At 55.6% G+C, this 20,426-nt stretch overlaps 2 protein-coding genes across 17 annotated transcripts in view; one reads left to right on the top strand and one right to left on the bottom strand.

Annotated features, from left to right (window-relative positions):
- Positions 1-9,200, top strand: part of PI4KB (phosphatidylinositol 4-kinase beta) — a 29,297-nt gene extending 20,097 nt beyond the window's left edge. For 10 of the 14 annotated variants that reach the window (XM_027097632.1, XM_027097629.1, XM_027097628.1 and 7 more), the window contains 6 exons: positions 155-259; positions 693-816; positions 1,765-2,030; positions 6,761-6,893; positions 7,138-7,258; positions 8,314-9,200. In XM_027097632.1, coding sequence (XP_026953433.1) covers positions 155-259; positions 693-816; positions 1,765-2,030; positions 6,761-6,893; positions 7,138-7,258; positions 8,314-8,495 — 931 coding nt within the window. In that variant the 3' untranslated portion in view covers positions 8,496-9,200. Of the gene's footprint in view, positions 1-154; positions 260-692; positions 817-1,764; positions 2,031-6,760; positions 6,894-7,118; positions 7,259-8,313 lie in introns of all 14 variants that reach the window. The other 4 variants (XM_027097631.1, XM_027097641.1, XM_027097638.1 and 1 more) reach the window with 3 other exon arrangements.
- Positions 9,201-9,202: 2 nt separating this feature from the next.
- On the bottom strand, positions 9,203-18,654 carry ZNF687 (zinc finger protein 687). Of its 3 annotated transcripts, none has more exons than XM_027097624.1 (9): positions 18,430-18,654; positions 12,936-15,055; positions 12,608-12,786; positions 12,013-12,189; positions 11,756-11,918; positions 11,278-11,610; positions 11,040-11,152; positions 10,704-10,845; positions 9,203-10,560 (listed from the first exon to the last, which is right to left on the bottom strand). In XM_027097624.1, the coding sequence occupies exons 2-9, from the start codon at positions 15,036-15,038 to the stop codon at positions 10,063-10,065; spliced, it is 3,708 nt and encodes a 1,235-aa protein (XP_026953425.1). In that variant the 5' UTR covers positions 15,039-15,055; positions 18,430-18,654; the 3' UTR covers positions 9,203-10,062. The 3 variants fall into 3 exon arrangements, with proteins under 3 accessions (XP_026953425.1, XP_026953424.1, XP_026953427.1); XM_027097623.1 differs by having other exon boundaries at positions 18,445-18,653; XM_027097626.1 differs by lacking the exon at positions 18,430-18,654 and adding an exon at positions 16,934-17,879.
- Positions 18,655-20,426: the final 1,772 nt, after the last annotated feature.

The following is a 20,426-nucleotide window of genomic DNA, read 5'->3' as shown; positions in this document are numbered from 1 at the left end:
GTGGTGTGTTTCCTTCCATGAGTCTCTCTCAGCCCAGGTTTCTATCTCTGTGTGCCCAGAATCAAGGAAACAGTGCAGGAAATGCTGGCATAGACAGGGACATGAGGATCTGGGGTATCTCCTCCAAGCAAATGATATAGTTTCTTCCTGCTAGACGGCGCCTTTCGGAGCAGCTGGCTCACACCCCCACAGCCTTCAAACGAGACCCAGAAGACCCTTCTGCAGTTGCTCTCAAAGAGCCCTGGCAGGAGAAAGTGCGGTGAGCTGGGTGGGGTCCACCATCCATACTGTCTCTCAGCCCAACACCCGCTGGCAAAATCCATCAGGCCTGGCAAAATCCATCAGGCCCCCAGGCGGCAGTCTGAGTCCTTACCTTGTGAGGAGTTTGATTTGGATTTTTTTTTTTTTTTTTTTTTTTTGCGATATGCGGGCCTCTCACTGCTGTGGCCTCTCCCGTTGCGGAGCACAGGCTCCAGACGTGCAGGCCCAGCGGCCATGGCTCACGGAGCCAGCCGCTCCGCGGCATGTGGGATCTTCCCAGGCCGGGGCACGAACCCATGTGCCCTGCATCGGCAGGCGGACTCTCAACCACTGCGCCACCAGGGAAGCCCTGATTTGGATTTTTGATAGAAGCCGTGTCTCTGTCCTCAACCTGGCATCACCCTTTGACACCTTTTTGCTTTTCTTCACAGGCGCATTAGAGAGGGCTCCCCCTATGGCCATCTCCCCAATTGGCGGCTCCTGTCAGTCATTGTCAAGTGTGGGGATGACCTTCGGCAGGAGCTGCTGGCCTTCCAGGTGTTGAAGCAACTGCAGGTAAGAGAAGGGAGGGAGAAAGAAGGGAAACTCAGCCCACGTGCAGCCCACCTGAGGTGATCACGCAGGTCCTTCTGCAGGGAGCTCCACTGGAGACCATCTTCCTGCCCAGGTCTGAGTTAGATTTACGTTAAACTAAGCTGGTGCTCCTACCAGGAAGTACAGCCCCGGGAGCAGCTCCACAGCGACCTCTTGTGGCCCTTTTGTGACTGGCACCTGTTCTAATCACTGATGGGAACTCCCAACTGATTTGCAGCAAGTGGGTTGCAGTGGGCTGAGATGTCAATCCCTGACCCCCAGGTTAGTTGCCTACAAGCAACTTCACCTGTTTAATCAGTTCTTTATATAAATATTTTCATTTTCTGGAGAAACTTTCTCTGACCCTAAATCCTTTTTGGTCTTTATCCCTGTTCTTTCAACTTGGGTTAATAGATCCCACTCACCCAGCTTGGGAGGTGACAGCGAGGTTTCCTATTCTCCCTCCCTTTTTTGGATATCTCTCTGTGAGATACCTTTTCCTACATGCCACCCTGTGTCTTGTCACACCCTGGACTTCCTTTCAAAACTTCCTGGTTCTGGGCTTCCCTGGTGGCGCAGTGGTTGAGAGTCCGCCTGCCGATGCAGGGGACACGGGTTCGTGCCCCGGTCTGAGAAGATGCCACATGCCGCGGAGCGGCTGGGCCCATGAGCCATGGCCGCTGAGCCTGCGCGTCCGGAGCCTGTGCTCCACAACGGGAGAGGCCACAACAGTGAGAGGCCCACGTAACACACACACACACACAAAAAAAAACTTCCTGGTTCTCAGTGGGATCAGGGGGTTTTACTCACTTGGTGGCCTAGAATTCAAGGCCACTAAAGATGGGAACTGTCCAAGGTTGGGGACAGAGGGGATTTTAGCCTCCTACCCCCATTTAGAGAGAGTCACAATGCCTCTGTGTTTCCTCACAGTCCATTTGGGAACAGGAGCGAGTCCCCCTGTGGATCAAGCCATACAAGATTCTTGTGATTTCGGCCGACAGTGGCATGATTGAACCAGTGGTCAATGCTGTGTCTATCCACCAGGTGAAGAAACAGTCACAGCTCTCCTTGCTCGATTACTTCCTGCAGGAGCATGGCAGTTACACTACTGAGGCATTCCTCAGTGCCCAGCGCAATTTTGTGCAGAGTTGTGCTGGCTACTGCTTGGTCTGCTACCTGCTGCAAGTCAAGGACAGGTAGGTGAATTCCTGTCCCTTGTCCTAACCTTTTCTTCAGGGTTCCCTCTGTCCCTTCATTTATTCGTCATGACCTTCCATTGCCAAAATGTAAAGATGAAACAAACAACATATTTTAAGCAGAGACAGACACGTTCATGTGCCATTAAGGCTAGGAGGCAGACTGACAAGTACCAGGGTAAGGGCCAAAGAAGTGAAGGATTTATGGGAGGAGCAAGGGTTTGAGCAAGCAGGGTTTTGAAGGACGAATGAGAATGAGGACAGAGAAAGCTGTGGGGGAAGGATGTCCCAGGCAGAGGAGACCGCTCGAGGTGATTAAAGCTTGGGCCACACTGCATGGCACAGTAGTAGCAGTGACGTCAGATAAGTTGAGGCCGGATTAGTGGGGCCTTCATTATGAGGCTGAGGAGTTTTATTCTGCAGGCAGAGGGAATGCCATGATCCAGTCTGTGTTGAGTGAATGTGCCCTTTGGCACTGTGGATGAGGTTGGATGTAAGTGGGCCTTTGCAGTGAAGCTAGAGGTAGTGAGGCCTGGCCTGAGGGCAGTGGTGGTGACTGATGGCAGAAAGGAGCAGATGGATGTGAGACACATGGTGGACACAGAGTTGAAACTCCCAGCCCTAAATGCTCCTCCTTGTTCCAACATACGATTTCCAAAGCTCTTACATATCTGTTGTTTTGCCCAGAGCTGTCGTTTCTCTCGATATCATGTGACCTTTATGAAGCTCAACTTCGCATGTAGATGAACAACATACCGTATAAAGATAATTACACCCTTGAGGCTCTGCCTTTTAAGACAGTCTCCAGACAGTGACTCAGGGTCAATACCTAGAATGCTCCTGTGAGTTGTGCCTCTCCGAGGGCATAGGGCAGCTGTCCTGGGAAAGCACTAATTCAGTGGCCTGTGCTTCCAGTGACACGGCAGCACCTTAAGATCAGCTAAACAGAAACGCTTATCAGAAATCTAGCATCTATTAAGTGCCTGTGATGGCCTAACATTCTTTTTTTTTTAATTGAAGTATAGTTGATTTGCAATATTATGTTAGTTTCAGGTGTATAGCAAAGTGATTCAGGTATATACACACACACACACACACACACACACACACACACACATATTCTTTTTCAGATTCTTTTCCATTATAGGTTTATACAAGATATTGACTACACTTCCCTGTGCTATACAGTAAATCCTTGTTGTTTATTTTATTATTATTATTTTTTAATTAATTTATTTTATTATTTAGCTGCATTGGGTCCTCATTGCTGCGTGCGGGCTTTCTTTTAGTTGCAGCGAGCAGGGGCTACTCTTCACTGCAGTGTGTGGGCTTCTCAATGCAGTGGCTTCTCTTGTTGCAGAGCATGGGCTCTAGGTGCGTGGGCTTCAGTAGTTGTGGCACGGGGGCTCAGTAGTTGTGGCAGGCAGGCTCTAGAGCACAGGCTCAGTAGTTGTGGCGCACGGGCTTAGTTGCTTCCGCGGCATGTGGGATCTTCCCAGACCAGGGCTCGAACACGTATCCCCTGCATTGGCAGGTGGATTTTTTTTTTTTTTTTTTTTGCGGTACGCGGGCCTCTCACTGTTGTGGCCTCTCCCGTTGCGGAGCACAGGCTCCGGACGCGCAGGCTCAGTGGCCATGGCTCACGGGCCCAGCCGCTCCACGGCATGTGGGATCTTCCCGGACCAGGGCACGAACCTGTGTCCCCTGCATCGGCAGGCGGACTCTCAACCACTGCACCACCAGGAAGCCCGGCAGGCGGATTCTTAACCACTGCACCACCAGGGAAGCCCCTGTTTATTTTATGTATGGTAGTGTGTATCTGTTAATCCCATACTCCTAATTTATTGCCCCCTTCCCCTTTGGTAATCATAAATTTGTTTTCTGTGTCTGTGAGTCTGTTTCTGTTTTGTGAATAAGTTCATTTGTATTAGTTTTTTAGATTCCACATAGAAGTGATACCACATAATATTTGTCTTTCTGACTGACTTCATTTAGTATGATGATCTCTAGGTCCATCCCTGTTGCGGCAGATGGCATTGTTTCATTCTTTTTTGTGGCTGAGTAATATTCCTGTGTGTGTGTGTGTGTGTGTGTGTGTATATACACATACACACCACATCGTAAATAATGCTGCAGTGAACATTGAGGTGCATGTATCTTTTCTTTTTATTTATTTATTTATTTATTTATTTTTGGCTGCGTTGGGCCTTCGTTGCTGAGCATGGGCTTTCTCTAGTTGCTGCAAGCGAGGGCTACTCTTCGTTGCGGTGCATGGGCTTCTCACTGCGGTGGCTTCTCTTGTTGTGGAGCACGGGGTCTAGGCATGTGAGTTTAAGTAGTTGTGGCTCACCACCTCTCGAGCTCAGGCTCAGTAGTTGTGGCGCACGGGCTTAGTTGCTCCGCGGCATGTGGGATCTTCCCGGACTAGGGCTTGAACCCGTGTCCCGTGCATTGGCAGCCAGATTCTTAACCACTGCACAACCAGGGAAGTCCAGTGCATGTATCTTTTCTAATTAGAGTTTTTGTCTTTTCCAGATACAGCCCAGGAGGGGGATTGCTGGATCATATGATAACTCTAATTTTAGGGGTTTTTTTTTTAATAGTTTTATTTTATTTTATTATTTACTTATTTTTGGCTGTGTTGGGTCTTCTTTGCTGCACACGGGCTTTCTCTAGTTGTGGTGAGTGGGGGCTGCTCTTCGCTGCGGTGCACGTGCTTCTCATTGTGGTGGCTTCTCTTTGTTGTGGAACACGGCCTCTAGGGTGTGCGGACTTCAGTAGTTGTGGCACACAGGCTCAGTAGTTGTGGCGTGCAGGGTCAGTAGTTGTGGCACACAGGCTTAGTTGCTCTGCGGCCTGTGGGATCTTCCTGGACCAGGGATTGAACCCGTGTCCCCTGCTTTGGCAGGCAGATTCTTAACCACTGTGCCACCAGGGAAGTCCTAATTTTAGTTTTTTAAGGAGCCTCCATACTGTTTTCCATAGTGGCTCCACCAGTTTACATTCCCTTTTCTCCACACCCTCTCCAGCATTTATTATTTGTAGACTTTTTGATGATGGCCATTCTGACTGGTATGAGGTGTTACCTCATTTTGGTTTTGATTTGCATTTCTCTAATAATTAGCAGTGTTGAGCATCTTTTCACAGGCCTGTTTGGCCTGACATTCTTATGTTGAAACCAGATGAAAATGCTGTCAGGTGTTTCCTCAGGGGGGAAATAAGGGTCAGGGAACTTTCAGAACCTGTGCTCCTTCCACCCTGCCAGCCTTACAGATAAAGCCAGCAGAGGCTTTGCATTTGAGGACTGAGGGAAACGTCATTATTTATAAGGAATCTGGTTGCAAGCTTCAGACTGTCCCTAAAGAGTCAGCATTTGGAACCCAGGGCCCAGAAAGCCTGGAGCCTGAACCCTTGGGTTGAGTAAGTGGAGGCAGAGAAGCAGGTGCTAGTCAGGCCTCTGGGCTTTTCCTTAGGAGACTAATATATTTGGAAGATGGGAGTCCCCTTTAAAAGGGGGAGAGGGGGACAGGCAGCTGGTAAACCTTTCATAACTCAAAAAAGAGTAGATGTAGTCAAGTAATGAATGGACTCATCCACTGGAGAGAAGTGGCAGCAGTGAAGGGGGCCCCAAGCTGGAAGCAGTTGCAGGTCTCCTTAACTGCTTCAGAATGAGTCCCCCGTAGCTTTGCGGCTGGAGCTAACTCCACTTAAGGAGAGAGAGAAACTGCCTCTCACTGGCCTGGGACCTTGGACAAGTAAGTCAGTTTTCCTCTCAGGGCCTCTGTTTTCTCACCTCTCACCTGTAAAATAAGAATCTGGACTAGGACATCTAGAACTTTCTGGCTTTCAAGATTGTGTGTGTTGCTAAATTTGTCATGCTTTCCCAGAGGGGGAAGGACTCAGGTGGGACTGGGTTCTCCCTCTGTCCCGTCTTTTGGCCAGTCAGACCAACCCCAGAGAAGGTGGCTTCAGACCGTGAGCTCTTAGCCTAACAAAGCCTCTGTTGACACTGAGGAGGTCCGTTATGGGCCAGGCCTCACATGCTTTGCATGTTAATTGTTCCTCTTTCGACTGGCCATTCATGTGGGAATCACAGAGACCTAGGATTTATCTGCCTTTAACTGTTCTTCCAGAAGCTAGCCTGTAGGAATTGCCTCCTGAGAATTTTTTTACATAAGTGGTTTTACCAGATAGTTAAAACTGAAGCCCCAGACTATTTCACATTTAAACTTCACTCAGCCTGGGATCTCTGCTCCCTTCCGGTGGGGTGGGGCTTCTGATCTGCAATGGGCCGATAGGAATTACAAACAGAACACAGGTAACTAGGTTGTGACTGGAGGCCTCCCCCTAAGCCAAGTGCTTGGCCTCTGTAAAGGCTGGTTGGAGGGCACAGGCCTTCTTTCCTAGCTTCCCAGTTCTCTGCTAGATTGGGATTGGCTTGGGTGCTTAGAATCACAATTACTGGGAAATTTGGATAATCTTAACCTATTTGATTAAGCTGTTAATGATAGCGAATGAGACCCCACAGCCTTTGTTAGCAGTTTACTTTTCTGATTTCCTTTCTTCTCACTGCTAGCTTTGGCTTCTAGAGGGTTGGACCCAGAGTTATAGGCAGCAGGAAACATGGCAGGGCCCTTGCCTGGTGTCATGTGGCCAGTGTGTTGCAGCTTGAAGCTCCCACCTCAGTGGGACTTACTACTGCCTCTTCCTCTCCTCTGCCCCCTCCTCAGACACAATGGGAATATCCTGTTGGACGCAGAAGGCCACATCATCCACATCGACTTTGGCTTCATCCTGTCCAGCTCACCCCGAAACCTGGGTTTTGAGACATCAGCCTTTAAGCTGACCACAGAGTTTGTAGACGTGAGTCAGGAAGGAGAGGTGTCTCACTGTGTTCTTTCTGTCGTGGGATGGGGAGCTGATGGGCTCCCCACAAATGGGGACAAACAGAACAGAAATGGCAATAAGTCAGGGTGAGGTTGGATGTCCTGGGAGGCTTCCTGCTTGATAAGAGTTGGGGAAGTAACGGAGTTTGGCACGTTTGCCCAAGGGAGGAAGTTCTGACACTGAGCCCCTTTGCGCACACAGCTCTCTCCTCTCCTCCCAGGTGATGGGCGGCCTGGATGGCGACATGTTCAACTACTACAAGATGCTGATGCTGCAGGGGCTGATTGCTGCTCGGAAACACATGGATAAGGTGGTGCAGATCGTGGAGATCATGCAGCAAGGTGGGGCTAGGGAGAAGCCAGGCGTTTGGCGATAGGGCGGTACCCATAGTGCCCTGCGAGTCCCACTTACGTTGGGGCCCTGGGGCATGGAACCTCCAGAAAGTTGATTACACCTCAAGACTGGGGGCGGGGCCTCCCAGAGCGTTTCCGGCTCTGATCCGGTGCCCTGTTTCACCTTCGGCACATTCCTCCTGATTCCTGACAGACCTAGTCCTGGGGGTGGGAGGGCGAGGCAGCAGAAACTACCTCCTAGGTGCATTCAGGGAAAGAACAGTCCCATCTCCAGCCTCCTGGTCCCTTCTCATCTCCCCACCCCTTGCTTAACTTTCATCACTCGGCTCTTCACCAACTCAGGTGTTTGCAGTCATTGGCCTTTGACCTCTGATTGCCCTCTCCTCAGACCTCTTCCCTGTCCCGACACTCAGCCCTTCTGCTCTGAGCCGAGCCGGGTTCCTCTCTCATCTTTATCTACTTTCACTGCTGTTTCCTCACGGCCTTGCCATCTAGTCTTTTGTCCAGGATCCCTGGGCCCTCGTCCCCATTCCCTCAAGGCTGTGGTGTCCACCCGGTCTGAGCTGCCAGTATCCTCCTCCCCATCCCTGCCCCCACCCCACAGGCTGTCGCTGTTGCTCAGGAGCATCCCCGTCTGGCCCCGTGATGACGGTGGCCCAGGTCATCTGTGAGTGTCAGACGTAGCATAGGCAGAGGCCTGCAAGCAGATAAGTGCCCAGTTCAGGGCCCATTCCCTAGACGCTTCCCAGCCTTCCCTCTGGGTCCTAAGTCTGCTCCCTCCGCCCTTACTGGGGGAGATGTGTTGACCCTCTACCCTCGTGCCCTCACCTAGAGGGGCTTAGGATTGTGGGATAAAGAAGGGCCTCCTGCCAATTCTCCCTTCTCTGCCCAAGCAGAACTGCATCCACACTGTCAGGGATCTCTCTGAGGTGGGAGGGAAGGGGCACCTTAGATAGCCCGGCTCTGCACTGGCTGTGGCGGCTGTTAGCACTGCCGCTCCCTCGTTTCCATCCGTGACCCTCTTCCCTTGCTGCTGCCCCCAGGTTCTCAGCTTCCTTGCTTCCATGGCTCCAGTACCATCCGCAACCTCAAGGAGAGGTTCCACATGAGCATGACTGAGGAGCAGCTCCAGCTGCTGGTGGAGCAGATGGTGGACGGCAGCATGCGGTCTATCACCACCAAACTCTACGATGGCTTCCAGTACCTCACCAACGGCATCATGTGACATCCTCCTTCTCAGGCCCCGGAGCAGTGGGGGATTCAGGGGACCCTCCCTGGGAAGGCCCTTGTCAGAGAAACCCTAAACCAGGAAGCCCCACCCACCCAGCCATCCACCAAGGGAAATGGAAGGCAGAGGATCATGTGGTAACTGTAGAGCTTGCCGGGGGGTTGGGAGAACCAGCCGTGGGGTCCAGACTTGCTGGGGCTTCCCTGCCACCCCCCACCAGCTGTGTCAGTATTACCACTTGACAGACTCCAGGGCTCACTGCTCTCCAGAGAACAGAAGTGATAAATGTGAGGGACACTGGGGCCTTTCTTCTCCTCACTAGGGTTCGAGAGGTTCTTTCCGCAGGCCATCCTCTTAATGTGTCCTGGGTCCCAGGAAGGAGAAAAGAGTAGGTTCTTGGTACTAAGGACTTGATCCTGTGGTTGGCCTTTGGCCATGCTGCTGCCCAACTCTGTCACCTCCCAGGGACTGACCCCTAGCCCGAGTTCCCCTTGGTAGGTGGGCTTTGGCATAGGGTCCTGCACTTGCTGAGGTTCCCCATCCCAGGAGTGAGGAAGGGAAGAATCACAGCCCCTCCAGTCTGAGGGTATTGGCCTAGCTGTGGGGAATTCCTTGCCCTTATCCTTTCCCCACACCCAGGGAAATAGCTCTCAATTTTTTATTTTTAATTTTTGTTTGAAATAAAGTCCTTAGTTAGCCATCTGTGTCATTTCTGAGTTGTATTTTTTTTCAGGGGTAGGGAGTGAACAGATGCCTCTGTCCAGGATACAAAAGGCACCACACAGAACGAAGTGGAGAAAGATTGCTTTTTCCCTGCCTGTCTCAGTCAATACCACCACTTCCCTGAAGAAGGGCCTTCCCAGCTTTGTCACTCACCCCCTCCCAGACACGTCCACATTGTCTAAGTAAGTCACATAAAAAGAGGAGCTTGAATGGGGATTAAACCACGAGCAGTTTTAATGGTCTGGTTTTCTCCTTCCCCTTTCCCCCACTGTTAGTATTATTATTACTACAAGAATAAAGGATTCCTGAGAGCCTGTCCCCTCCTCTCCCTGGGACCCCCCCCTAGACAGGACTCGTCTCCACCAACCTCCCCCCACCCCGCCCCGGATTTCTGGGGAAAAAAAAAAAAAGATAAGTGAAAGGCACTGCAGGGGTGGAGGGCTTGAGTGCCAGGGAGTCTCGGGGGGGCACTAGGGCAAGGCCAGGGCTGCCATCTGTGCCCACAGGGGTTGAGGAGAGTGCCCCTGACCACCCCAGCATTGGGCCTTCCCGTCCTCCCACCCCCCCGTCCCACATGGGGGGGGGGGGGGCTGCAGCAAGAAAATAATTAGTGTTGGGCTCAGAAAGAAGGAATGGAGGACCCACTCTACTAGGACCCAAGGGCCAAACCCAAGGCAGGAACCTCAACTACCATTCTCAAAAGCTTGTCCTTGGGGGTTAGCGGGACAGGAGTTGAACAAAACATGAATTCTAATGGAACTCCCCAGCCCAGGGACCAGGCAGCAGCAGTGACCCAGGCTCCCAAGGAAGAGGGAGGGGCTAGTGAGTCCAGGCCTGGGCCCTAGTTGTCTCCACTGCCCCCTTGCCGAGCCCTGATGAACGCCATGCCGTGTGTGCGGAAATGGGTCTTGAGGTTGAGAGGGCTGTCGCAGCTCTTGCCACAGACCTTACATGTCAGTGGGCCTCCAGAAGCTGGCAAGGGTGAATCTCCCCCCTCTGGGTCAGACCTGGAAGGAGGGGCAGTTTCTTCCTCCCCATCCCCCAGGCCCAGGGCACTGGCACTCCCCACACCCCGTTTCTTCTTGTGGCTGATGAAACGGTGCCGGCTCAGGGAGCCAGGGGAGGCGAAACACAAGCCGCAGTCGAGGCACTGCTGGGCACCACCATCCACCCTCAACCCCGCCATGAGGCTCTGCTCCGCTGAGCTGCTGCTCCGGTAGCGCAGGGGGCCGTGGCCTCCCGCCCCGGGGCCGCCCCTGGGGGACTTGGCTGGAGGTGTCGTGCTGTCAGGCTCCTCACTGCAAGAGTCAGAGGACTGGCGGCGTTTCCGTCCCGGCCCCTGGAGAAGAGAGTGAAGAAACCCGGCCTCCCGTCACCCCCCACCGTCCCTGGCACCCCTGCCCAGCTTCCTGAGGCCTCGGCTATAACCGCGCAGGCTCCTGCTCCCACAGCCCTCATGCAGCAGGGTGGGCCTCTGCCTACCTGGGCTCTGGCACCAGGGCCCCGAGCCAGGGCGTTCCCCCGGCCAGGGGACTGGGCCCCGAGCGGCAAGCCGTGCCGGACCTGGACGTGTTTCTCCAGGATCAGGCGGCTGCTGAAGGTGCGTTTTCCCTCTGTGCAATACCTAAAGGGGAGAGCGGGCGGGGTGGGCTCCAGCGCCACAGCCCAAAGACCAAGGCTCGTGGCTTGAGCAGAGGGAGGCCTCAACCGTCAGTCCACTCAGACCTAAGAGGCAGGTGGGAAGGTACTTTGGGGAACCAGAGTTGGGGGCACCCTGCCGGACAGAAAAGAGGAAGGGGGCCAGGGGGTAAGGGTTACCTGCATGGGTAAACTCGCTTGATACCCTCGTGATTGACCCTGACGTGGCGCCTCAGGCTGGGGGCGGAGCAGAAGGAGCGCTCACACAGGCGGCAGGGAAACTTCTTCACTGACTAGGAGAGCAGGGGTTGGGGGGTCTCAGCCAGGCTCCATGCAGCACCCGATCTCCACTGCCACACAGGTCAATCCCAATGCTGCCCCTCCAGCCCATCTTGCTCCCCAGGGGCACCCCACTCACCTTGCCATGCTCCTTCTTCATATGACCCACATACTCGTCACGCTCAGGGAACCAGGAGTGACAAAGGCCACAGGTCCAGCCTCCAGGGCCCCCACCCCCGCCCTTGACGCCTTTGCTCCCCAGTTCTCGCCGGGGCCGTTTGGTTGGGCGAGGAGGCTCAGGGGAGCTGGGCAGTTCTTCCTCTTCTGAGGATGAAGAAGACTCCTCAGTAGGGGCAGCTGCTCCTCCCCGAGACACAGCCAGCTCCTCAGGCTCAGTCTTGGGGGTCAGAAGGGCACCCCCGGCCCCTTTCCCAGGAGTCTCCTCCCCCGAGCGCCCAGACTGATGCGTGTTCTGTGAGAAGGAGACAAGGGGGGATGGCTGGTGTGGGGGAGGACCTGGCTTTGCCAGAGTCCTGGCTCCTCCCCTGCTCCCACTTCCGGAGGGGTCCCCGGTCAACAAGCTGGGCAACCCCGCCTCCATCCCTCGACCCCTGTACCTTGAGATGTTCCAGCATGGTCCTTTTTTGGGCAAAAAGCAGAGGACAAGATGGGCACTTAAAGACGCTGACACGCTGGGGCAGCAAGTGCTGGTCGAAGTGCGAGGAGAGGAGGGGTTTGTGAGTGAAGACTGTGTCACACATGGCGCACTTGTAGATCATCCTGGGCGGGTGGAGAAGACAGTACAGACGTCCTGCCCCATCGAGGCCCAACCCCCTCCACCCGCCCCTCCTCACGCTCCCTCCCCAGGTCTCACTTGGCCTGCTGCGTGTGGAAGCTAGGATGCTGGGTGTAGAGGTGGGCGTGGGCGCTGGGTGCAGACTTGAAAGCCATGGGGCAGATGGGGCACTTGTGGAAAACCTCGCAGTGTGACGTCTGGATGTGGGACTTGATGGAGTTCACACCCCCAAACACCACTGCACAGCTGGGGCACCTTGGGGAGTAAGTAGGAGGCACCGTGGTGAGCTGCGGGCATCTCCACGGCCACCTCCAACCCCACACTCATTCACAGGGGCGGGGTGGACTCTAAGGAGTTAATCAGCGGTGGAACCCAGGCAACTGGAGGACAGAGGGAGCTGCAGCACCCAGTTCCCCAAGGGAGGCCTGCGGGGCAGAGAGGCAGAGCTGATGCTCTGGAGGGGGCCCCGCCTGCTCCCTCTCCGTGGGGAACGAAGGGAAGGCAGAGAGCGCCCTGGCTGCGTTTGCTAACACACTGGGGCTGAGTGATTCAACAGGAGAGATGGGGCTCACCTCTGTGAGGCCATCTGAAAGGCTGGTCCCAGGAGCCACGAGACCACCAAGTACAGGAGGAAAAGTGTTGAGGGACTATGGGGAGGAGAGATGGGAGGCACCTGTATCCTACGCGGCGAGAGAAATGCAGACAGGCCTCCCGGAGGTGGGTCTGAAAATTGGCTTGGAGAAAGTTGCCTCCACACTCAGGGCAGACGTGGGGAGGTCGGTTCTTATGCATGCGCTGGTGGGCGCTGAAGCTGCAGCGATTGGGGAGCATCATGGGGCAAGTTGGGCACACCTGTCGAGGGAGTTGAAACCAGGTGAGTCTGTGAGGAGTGGCCTGTCCCCCATTCCTTCTGCTAACCAAGCCCCCACACCTTCCTAGATCCTGTCCCCATGGCATCTGGCTGTCCCCGTCCCAGGGAGGGGCTGGGAAAAGTAACTCACGTTGCTGGTGGCGCCAGGGGCGGGTGGCCCGAGCTGCTGGAAGTGGGCAGCCATGCCGGCCTTGTCCCGGCACTGCTCCTTGCACTCCAGGCAGCGGAAGCAGGTGTAAGCAGAGGTGGCAGGGGCGGCAGGTGGCTCGGCTGAGAGTGGCAGCACAGGGGCCTCAGCGGCAACTGCAGTTACGGCGGAGGAGGTGACGGCCCCGTCACCCTTGCCCAAGGCAGGCAAGGCTGGAGGTCCGAGGGCAGGTGGGACAGCCAGCAGGGGCGTGATGTCCGGCTGCCCCACCATCTGGTCCAGGGCCACCGGCCTCATGACCAGGTGTGAGCACTGCATGACGAGCCCCTTGTCCTTGTGCTCACGGGCATGCAGCAGCAGGCTGCACTTGTTGAAGAAGACTAGGCGGCGGGCACAGTGGTTGCAGGTGACCTCGATGCGCATGCTCCGGCGGTCATAGTGTCGCGCCAGGCTCTTCTCCAACGAGAAGGCGTCCCCACACTCGAGGCAGCGGTAGCCCGTGGGCGGCAGGGCCAGCCCAGCCTCAGCCGGTGGACTCAGGTTTGGCCGGTAGGCAGGCAGCAGGTTCTTGCTGTTGAGGATCTTGTTGAAGGCCTCCACCAGGCTGGACTGGGTCCGTGAGATCACCGTGCCACCCCCTGCCCCCGGCCCGGTGGCCGGCTTAGAGGGCTGCACCATCACCACCGAGGCACCGTTCACCTTCTGCCCCCCGGCCCCCAGCCCTGCCCTCCCCTCAGCCTTGGGCAACGCTTGGGGCACCAGACCCAGCACATTCTTAGCCATCGTCTTAGGGCTGGGGGCAGTGCCTCCAGGCAGAACCACGGCTTTGCGGGCCACACTGGCTGCCATCAGCATGGCAGTGCTTGCGTTCTGGATGGTGGCCACGGGCAGCACGGTGCCCTTTAGCCTTGTGCCATCACCCAGCTGGACACTCACCACCTTTGGACCCTCAGGGGTCGGGGTTGCGGGGGACAGCTTGAGGAGGCTAGCCTCTGCCAGGAAGCCCCCTTCAGGCAAGGGGGCAGGGGGATCAGGGTCTGAGGGGACCCGGGTTACAGTCCTTGTGATATTCCCGCAGGATGTTTTAATGGTCTTAATCCGTACCTTGAGGGGCCTAGAGGAGCTGGAGGAGGCAGGGGAGTCATTGCTGTCCTCATCTGCAGCCTCGGCTCCACTAGAGGGACTCTGGGGACTTCCCGGGGGAGACTTGTCCACTGGTCCCTCATCCTCTTCTTCCTTCAGGGGCTGAGAGCTGGGCACTTTAGGGGAGGCAAGAGGGCTCTGGTGCCCTGGAGACTTCTTGAAGAAGGACACCCCTGCAACCCGGGAAGGGGAGACACTGGCAGGGACGACTGTGGCCTCAGGGCTAGAGCCTGAGCCTGGGAGGCTCTGGGGATGAAGAGGGCTGCAGCTTTCCTGCTTCAAGGCCCCCAGCAGTGGGGGAGAACCAGGGGGCAGCAGGGCTGGGCCATTCTCCCGGGCCAGCTCAAAGGGACAGGAGAAAGGAGGTGGGGTCATGGCCCCTTCCCGAGGTGGGGAGGGTGCAGAGGGAGGAAGGGGATCAGGGTGCTCCCCTGGCTCAGGCCCAAAATGAGCAAAGAGGTCCAGGGGAGCTTTGCCTTCCATGGATTTTTCTTTCCAGGTACCCCCACTGGGAGGAGCTGGAGAGTGTGGGGTTCCTGGAAGGGATGGCTCAGGGCCCCCAAAACCATTTTGCATCAGACGAGGTCCCACAGACCCCTCCTTAGTCACTCCCCCAGCCCGGGCCCCTTCCCCTCCTGAACTCCCAGCCAGGGACTCCGACTGCTCAGGACACACAGTGTTCTTGACAATGACGCTGACTGCTGAGACGTCTGGCGGTGGCATGCCATGGTCAGAGGCCTGGGCGGGCAAGCCAGGGCCATCCCCAGCAGCTGCTGCTGTTGCTTCTCCAGATTCACCTCCTATAATGGGTTCTGGCTTCCCTGGGCCTCCTGGCCCCTCATTTTCTTCTGGCCCAGAGTGTATGGCTTCATTTGCATCAATGTCGGGGATGTCAAAGGCAGCAAGGAGGTCATCAAAATCAGGGGTCTTCATGTCCCCCATGGCAACAGGTCCCAGACCTGAGGAAAACAGGAAAAAGAGAGACAAACTGAGACCTCTGGAAGCAGGAACGCTGGACCTCCTCCCTCAAGACCTCCAAATTCATCCGCTCTCAGAACCCACACACACTCTGACTTGGGTACACCTCCACCATAGTGCAAATCCTAGAGAGCTGGTGGAGGCACCTGTTTTACCAAACCCTAAAATTGAAAGGAATGTAGTATGCACTTTCCAGGGAGGACACCAAAATCCAGAGAAAGCAAAGGAAAAGAGACTTCTCAGAAATACAGACAAAAGGGACTTCCCTGGTGGTCCAGTGGTAAAGAATCCACCTTCCAACGCGGGTTTGATCCCTGGTCAGGGAACTAAGATCCCACATGCCGTGGGGGCAACTAAGCCCGCGCGCCACAAATACTGAGCTTGTACGCCTCAACTAGAGAGCCTGCAGGCCGCAAACTGCAGAGCCCACGTTTTCTGGAACCCGCGCACCACAACTACAGAGCCCACGCACCCTGGAGCCTGCGTGCCACAACTAGAGAGAAGCCCACACACTGCAACAAAAGATACATGCCTCAACGAAGATCCCACATGCCGCAACTAAGACCTGACGCAGCCAAAAATAAATAAAATAAATAAATCTTAAAAAAAAATACAGATAAGAGACAAGGGAGTAGAGACTGAGGGAGTTCAGTGAGCATCTTAGTTGAAACCACTTCAACCCCTCCTGTGCCCAGCACAGGATCAATTAGTCAATACTACTATTAAGGAGGAGGATGTACGTGATGCTCTAAGTTTAAGGGCTCATTCATGGCAGCATGGGATCCATTCATATTCTTCATGGATCTTCTGGGGGTCCACAGAGATCTGAAAGGCCATGTGTACAAAGGGGCATGTGACTTAAGACAAGATGTAAGAACTGATTCTAGTTCCAGCCTTATCAATGGCCTGCTGTACAAGCAAGTTACTCTACCGCCTTACTTTTGCTGTCTGAAAGAGCGGACAAGTAATCTATATATCATAGGGTTGTTCTGAGCATGACATGAATCACAAACATGAGAGCCAGAACCCAGAGTACGATTTATTATTACAGCTAGGACAACAAGGATATGCCAGGCCGAAGAGAAGCTGGGAGGGAATAAGCACTGGAAATCTAGGGCTGGGGTCAGAGACAAGAGTCAGGGGTCATGTAAGCTCAAGTCTGGGCCACTTGGGGTCATTACTGGCACCTGGAGATCTAGCTTGGTTAACAGGGCGAAGTGGGCTCAGGGAAGTTACCCAAGAGACCAAGATGGAAAGAATAAGACACAGGAACAGAAAGAGACAAAGAGAAGAAACGGGAAAACCGTAACAGCAGTCTGGTCACAAGGGCCCCAGCCTAGGCCTCTCCTGTCACAAACACCTGCTGCTCGCTCACCTACCTTCCCAAGAGTGCCTGGCCCCCTCCTAGCCAACCCCTCCTCCTTCCCTCCCTCCCTCCTTCCCCATCTTGCTCTCTCAGGGCTGAAACTCCAGGGCATGAGCTTATCCAGCACAGCTGCCTCAACCGGGAAAAGCCAGGCCCCTCACCCCTGTCATTTCTGCTCTGAGCTCCTCACCCCAGTTTATCCCCAACTCACACTCCTCACCCTTTTCATTTTCCCTTGGCAACAGTGGCCCAGGAAGTCTCACCCAACCCCCATTTGTCCCAGTACAAAAAAAAAAAAAAGGTCCCACAAGACTTATGTGGCACTAAACCAACAAGAAGGCCAGCCTAGAGCTTGTGGGGGACCCAGGTGTGTTCCTTACCCATTTCTCCCCACAAGTGTTTCTATACCTAGGAAGAAGCAACTGAAAAAGTCTCTTTCCCTCCACATTCCCTGCCCTCAAGGCAAGCCATTTCCCAGGGCCAATTCTCTCACCTCTTTCCAGCCTTTAGACTGTAACTGGAGATAGTCCCAGCAGGTGGCAGCTGGCATTGCTGGGACCAAGATGGGGGTGGAGGGAGAGGGTACCAACTAGAGGAAGAACGAAAGGGGAGTGCTCCTCTCATCCCCCTCTACTTAATTTACAGGATCTGGGTTTAAACAAAGCCCTCCACCCCTTGCCTCTGCCCAGCTGGATCGCTAGGGCCCTCCCCTGGCCGGCTCCCTCCCGACCGCGAGAGACCAGAGCTACCCTCCGCTCAGGCCCTCAGAAAAGTGGGCTGGTGGAGCACAGATCAGTGGGGACTATGAGAAAACATCTGCAAACTTGCCTCCCCCAAGCAACTCCCCCTTTGGCGTCCAAGTGACTTAGAGGTCATCGGAGAGCCAGGAGCAGACAGTAGATCAAGAAGCGCAGCTCAAGGCCGAAGAGGCTTCCCCGCCCCACGGCTCAGGCCTTTCTGCGGCTGCTGCGCCCTGTCTCTTGGGCTCCAGCCCCCCTCCTTCCCTCTGTTCTTCCCCAAAAGCCAAAGGAAGGGGCTGAACAGGAAGAGGGTGAACTGGCCTGGGTCGGGTGGGGGCTCCGCGTCCCTTTCCCTGGCCCGGGGCCTGCTGCGCACAGAAGGGCGAGGGGCCGGCGGCCGGGGGCGATTAGGCTGCCGCCAAGCTGGGCAGCGGCCGGAATTAAGCCCCTGCCATCTGCCGAGGACCGGCGCGGGGAGCATGTCCACGGTTGCGGAAAGGGGGCGGGGTGTACATGGGAGAAGCCAGAGGGGAAACTGAGGCGCGCCGCACTTTTCTAGCTCTCACCAGCGTGCTAAGGGAAGGACGGGCCTTGGCCAGGCCAGGCCCTCGGGGAGCTGCCGCGCAGCACCTCCTGGCCCAAGACTACACCGGAGCAGGGAAGGTGTGGAAAGAGAGTAGTGGGGAGGGGACAGTTTTTGCCAGACTCGCAGCTCTCCAGCCGGGGTCCGTCCCAACTCCGACCTCCTCCCCTCCCGCCCTGCGCAGCCTCCTCCCCCCGAGGGCTCCCGAGGCTCTCTCGAGACTGGGGAGGAATCGGAAGGCACGCCGCGGCCTGGGGCACGAGCCTGGGTCCCGTCCGGGCCCGGACGCTGACCCGTGCCCAGTCGGGGTGCAGGCTTCGCTCCGGCCTGGCCCAGTTCCCCCGCCCCCACCCCCGGACACGGACACCATTTTAGGTCGCGACATCCCGCAGCTTCCAGTCCCCGGGCCGCGCTTCGGACGCCTCTCGGGCTGGGGGCGCCAGGAGTTGGGGACCCCGACGCCCCTCCACGTTTACCCTGCTAGGGGCTGTGCTTTCAACAGGCTAGGAGTTTCGCCCACGTGCCCCAAGGAATGGGGGCGACGTCGGGGCCCCGGTAGAAGCCATCCCGGGGGGCGGCGCGGAGAGGGGGTAGTTGACCAAGTGGGGGAGGGGTGGGGGTATTTACCCGCCCCCCCAGGGGGCGGGGCCAAAGGCGGGTATTTACCCCAGGCACGCTTACTTGTTCCGCTCCCAGTGCGGGCCGAGACCCGGCGGTCTCTTCCCTGCTCCAGTCGCTGCCGCCGCCGCCGCCGCCGCCGCCCTCCCCACGACCGCCGCTACTTCCTGCTTCTCTCCCGTTCAGCCTCCCCCTCCCTCAGCTCCCTTCGCGTTCCAGGTCTGGGCTGCCCGCTTTCGCACTCGCCATTGGCCAATACCCCCGTCGTTCAGTACTGCGCCCCGCCCAGCTCCGTACTGGGTTGGCCTTAAGTACTGCCGCTCGGAAACAGCTAGGCACAGGCTTCCCAGCCTCATTGGGCAAGAAGCCTAGTCCTTCTGGAGAAGCTTCTTCCCATTGGTTGCGCCGGGGCCCACTGCCCCATCTGTGCATCTCAAAAATGATTGGCCTCCGCCACTGTCGTTTAAAAAGAAGCCAGTCTGATTCCCTGTTTTCCTACAGGAGGATGTGACTATCCCAGGTGTGTCTCCGCCCCCTCACTCCCTATTGGCCGCGATCCCTGAAGCCTGCAGTTCACTTATGCAAATTTAGAGAACTCTGCTTCTATTTGTTGGGCAGGTTGAGGAGAACCGCGTTGGCCCCGAGTGGAGCCCGGATGTGTTGATCCGTTTGCGGTGTTTTCTCAAGCTAAACCCTAATGTCAGTCATGCCGTGCAGCAGTCACAGAATGGGACGTCAGCGAAAGCACCACGTCATCTGGTTGACCATTTCCTCGTGGTTTTCCCACTGTCTAAATCGTCATATAATCTGAATGGATGGGGTCCTCGCACGGGTTAGCTCCTGGGCGATGGCGTCACCCACTGCTCCTCCCTCTGCAGGAGGGCTTGTAGCGGGGGCGGGATTTGGAGTGTGGAAGGCACCGGCACCTGAAGCCTGGGACGGGCTTGCAGACCGGAAGTAGGGGAGAGGTGACGTTAGCGTGCTGGCGTGGCCTGGGCTATTTCCAAAGGGATCTTAAAGCGGCATTGTGGAACGCTTCCTAAGCACGGGGATGGGGGAGGGGGAAACCCGCCCCGTGTCCATTACCCATTTAAGAGTTCTCCTTTCCCCGCCCCCAGCACGGGGGTAGGGGGTGGAGTCGAGGCCGGTTTTCCCGCGCTTTGTTGCCCCGCCCCCTGGAGGCGGGGGAAGGGGAGGGGATGCTAGGAAATTGAGTTACCTTGATACTCTAATGCGCAAGCGCTTGCAGAGTTCTTCTGCAAATCCATCGTGCCAGCTCTCGCACACTCTAGCCGGCCGGCGAGCCTGCACATCCTGCCTTGCACACAGCCGGTGACAACCTGGATGTTGTTATTAAGGTGGATCTGTTACCCTGTCCAGGACCCTGGACCCCGGACACTCTGGCGCGCCCTGAGAGTTTACGTGGGTAATAGCGACTGTATTGAGGTGTGAATCAGAACCTCTGGATGGGAATGTTGGGGCCACCACTTACCACATGGTTCCATCGGGCAAGTCGTTCAACCTCCCCGAACCAGTTTTTTCATGGATACAATTGGGATCATAATGCCCACCAGACATGATTGTGAGGATTTCAAGCGTTTAGAATGTAAAAGTGCTTTGTAAAGCGATGGGCAAATGGGATTAGTGCCCCCCTTTGCGGCGCCGTCTTTCTCAAGGTTGCCTGCAATTGCTCCAGCTCAGGGCGCCTCGTCCACCTCTAAACAACTAACTAGAATCGCATACTGGATGTAGCCAACCGGCATTCCATTCTCATCTCCTTCTCTGAGTCTTCCTGTATGGAGCCATAATTACTACTCATATACACGCACTATGTGTGGGACCTATTATGAGAATTTATGTATAGTAACTCATTTAATCGTTACCAAAACCCTGTGAGGGAAGTGCTATTATTAACTCCATTTTACTGAGCAGGAAACTGGCACAGACAGGTTCGGTTAGGTCACTTGCCCAAGGTCGAAGGCAGTGAAGTTGAAATTCTTAAGAGTGCAGACAGCTAAACACTTTTTCACATATTCCCTTACCAG

Source organism: Aethalodelphis obliquidens, unplaced genomic scaffold (genome assembly GCF_003676395.1).
Source record: "Aethalodelphis obliquidens isolate GAN/ISIS:26980383/991018 unplaced genomic scaffold, ASM367639v1 scaffold116, whole genome shotgun sequence".
Taxonomy (NCBI): domain Eukaryota; kingdom Metazoa; phylum Chordata; class Mammalia; order Artiodactyla; family Delphinidae; genus Aethalodelphis; species Aethalodelphis obliquidens.
The sequence above is the reverse complement of the archived record's forward strand: the minus strand, read 5'-3'. Positions and strand labels throughout refer to the sequence as shown.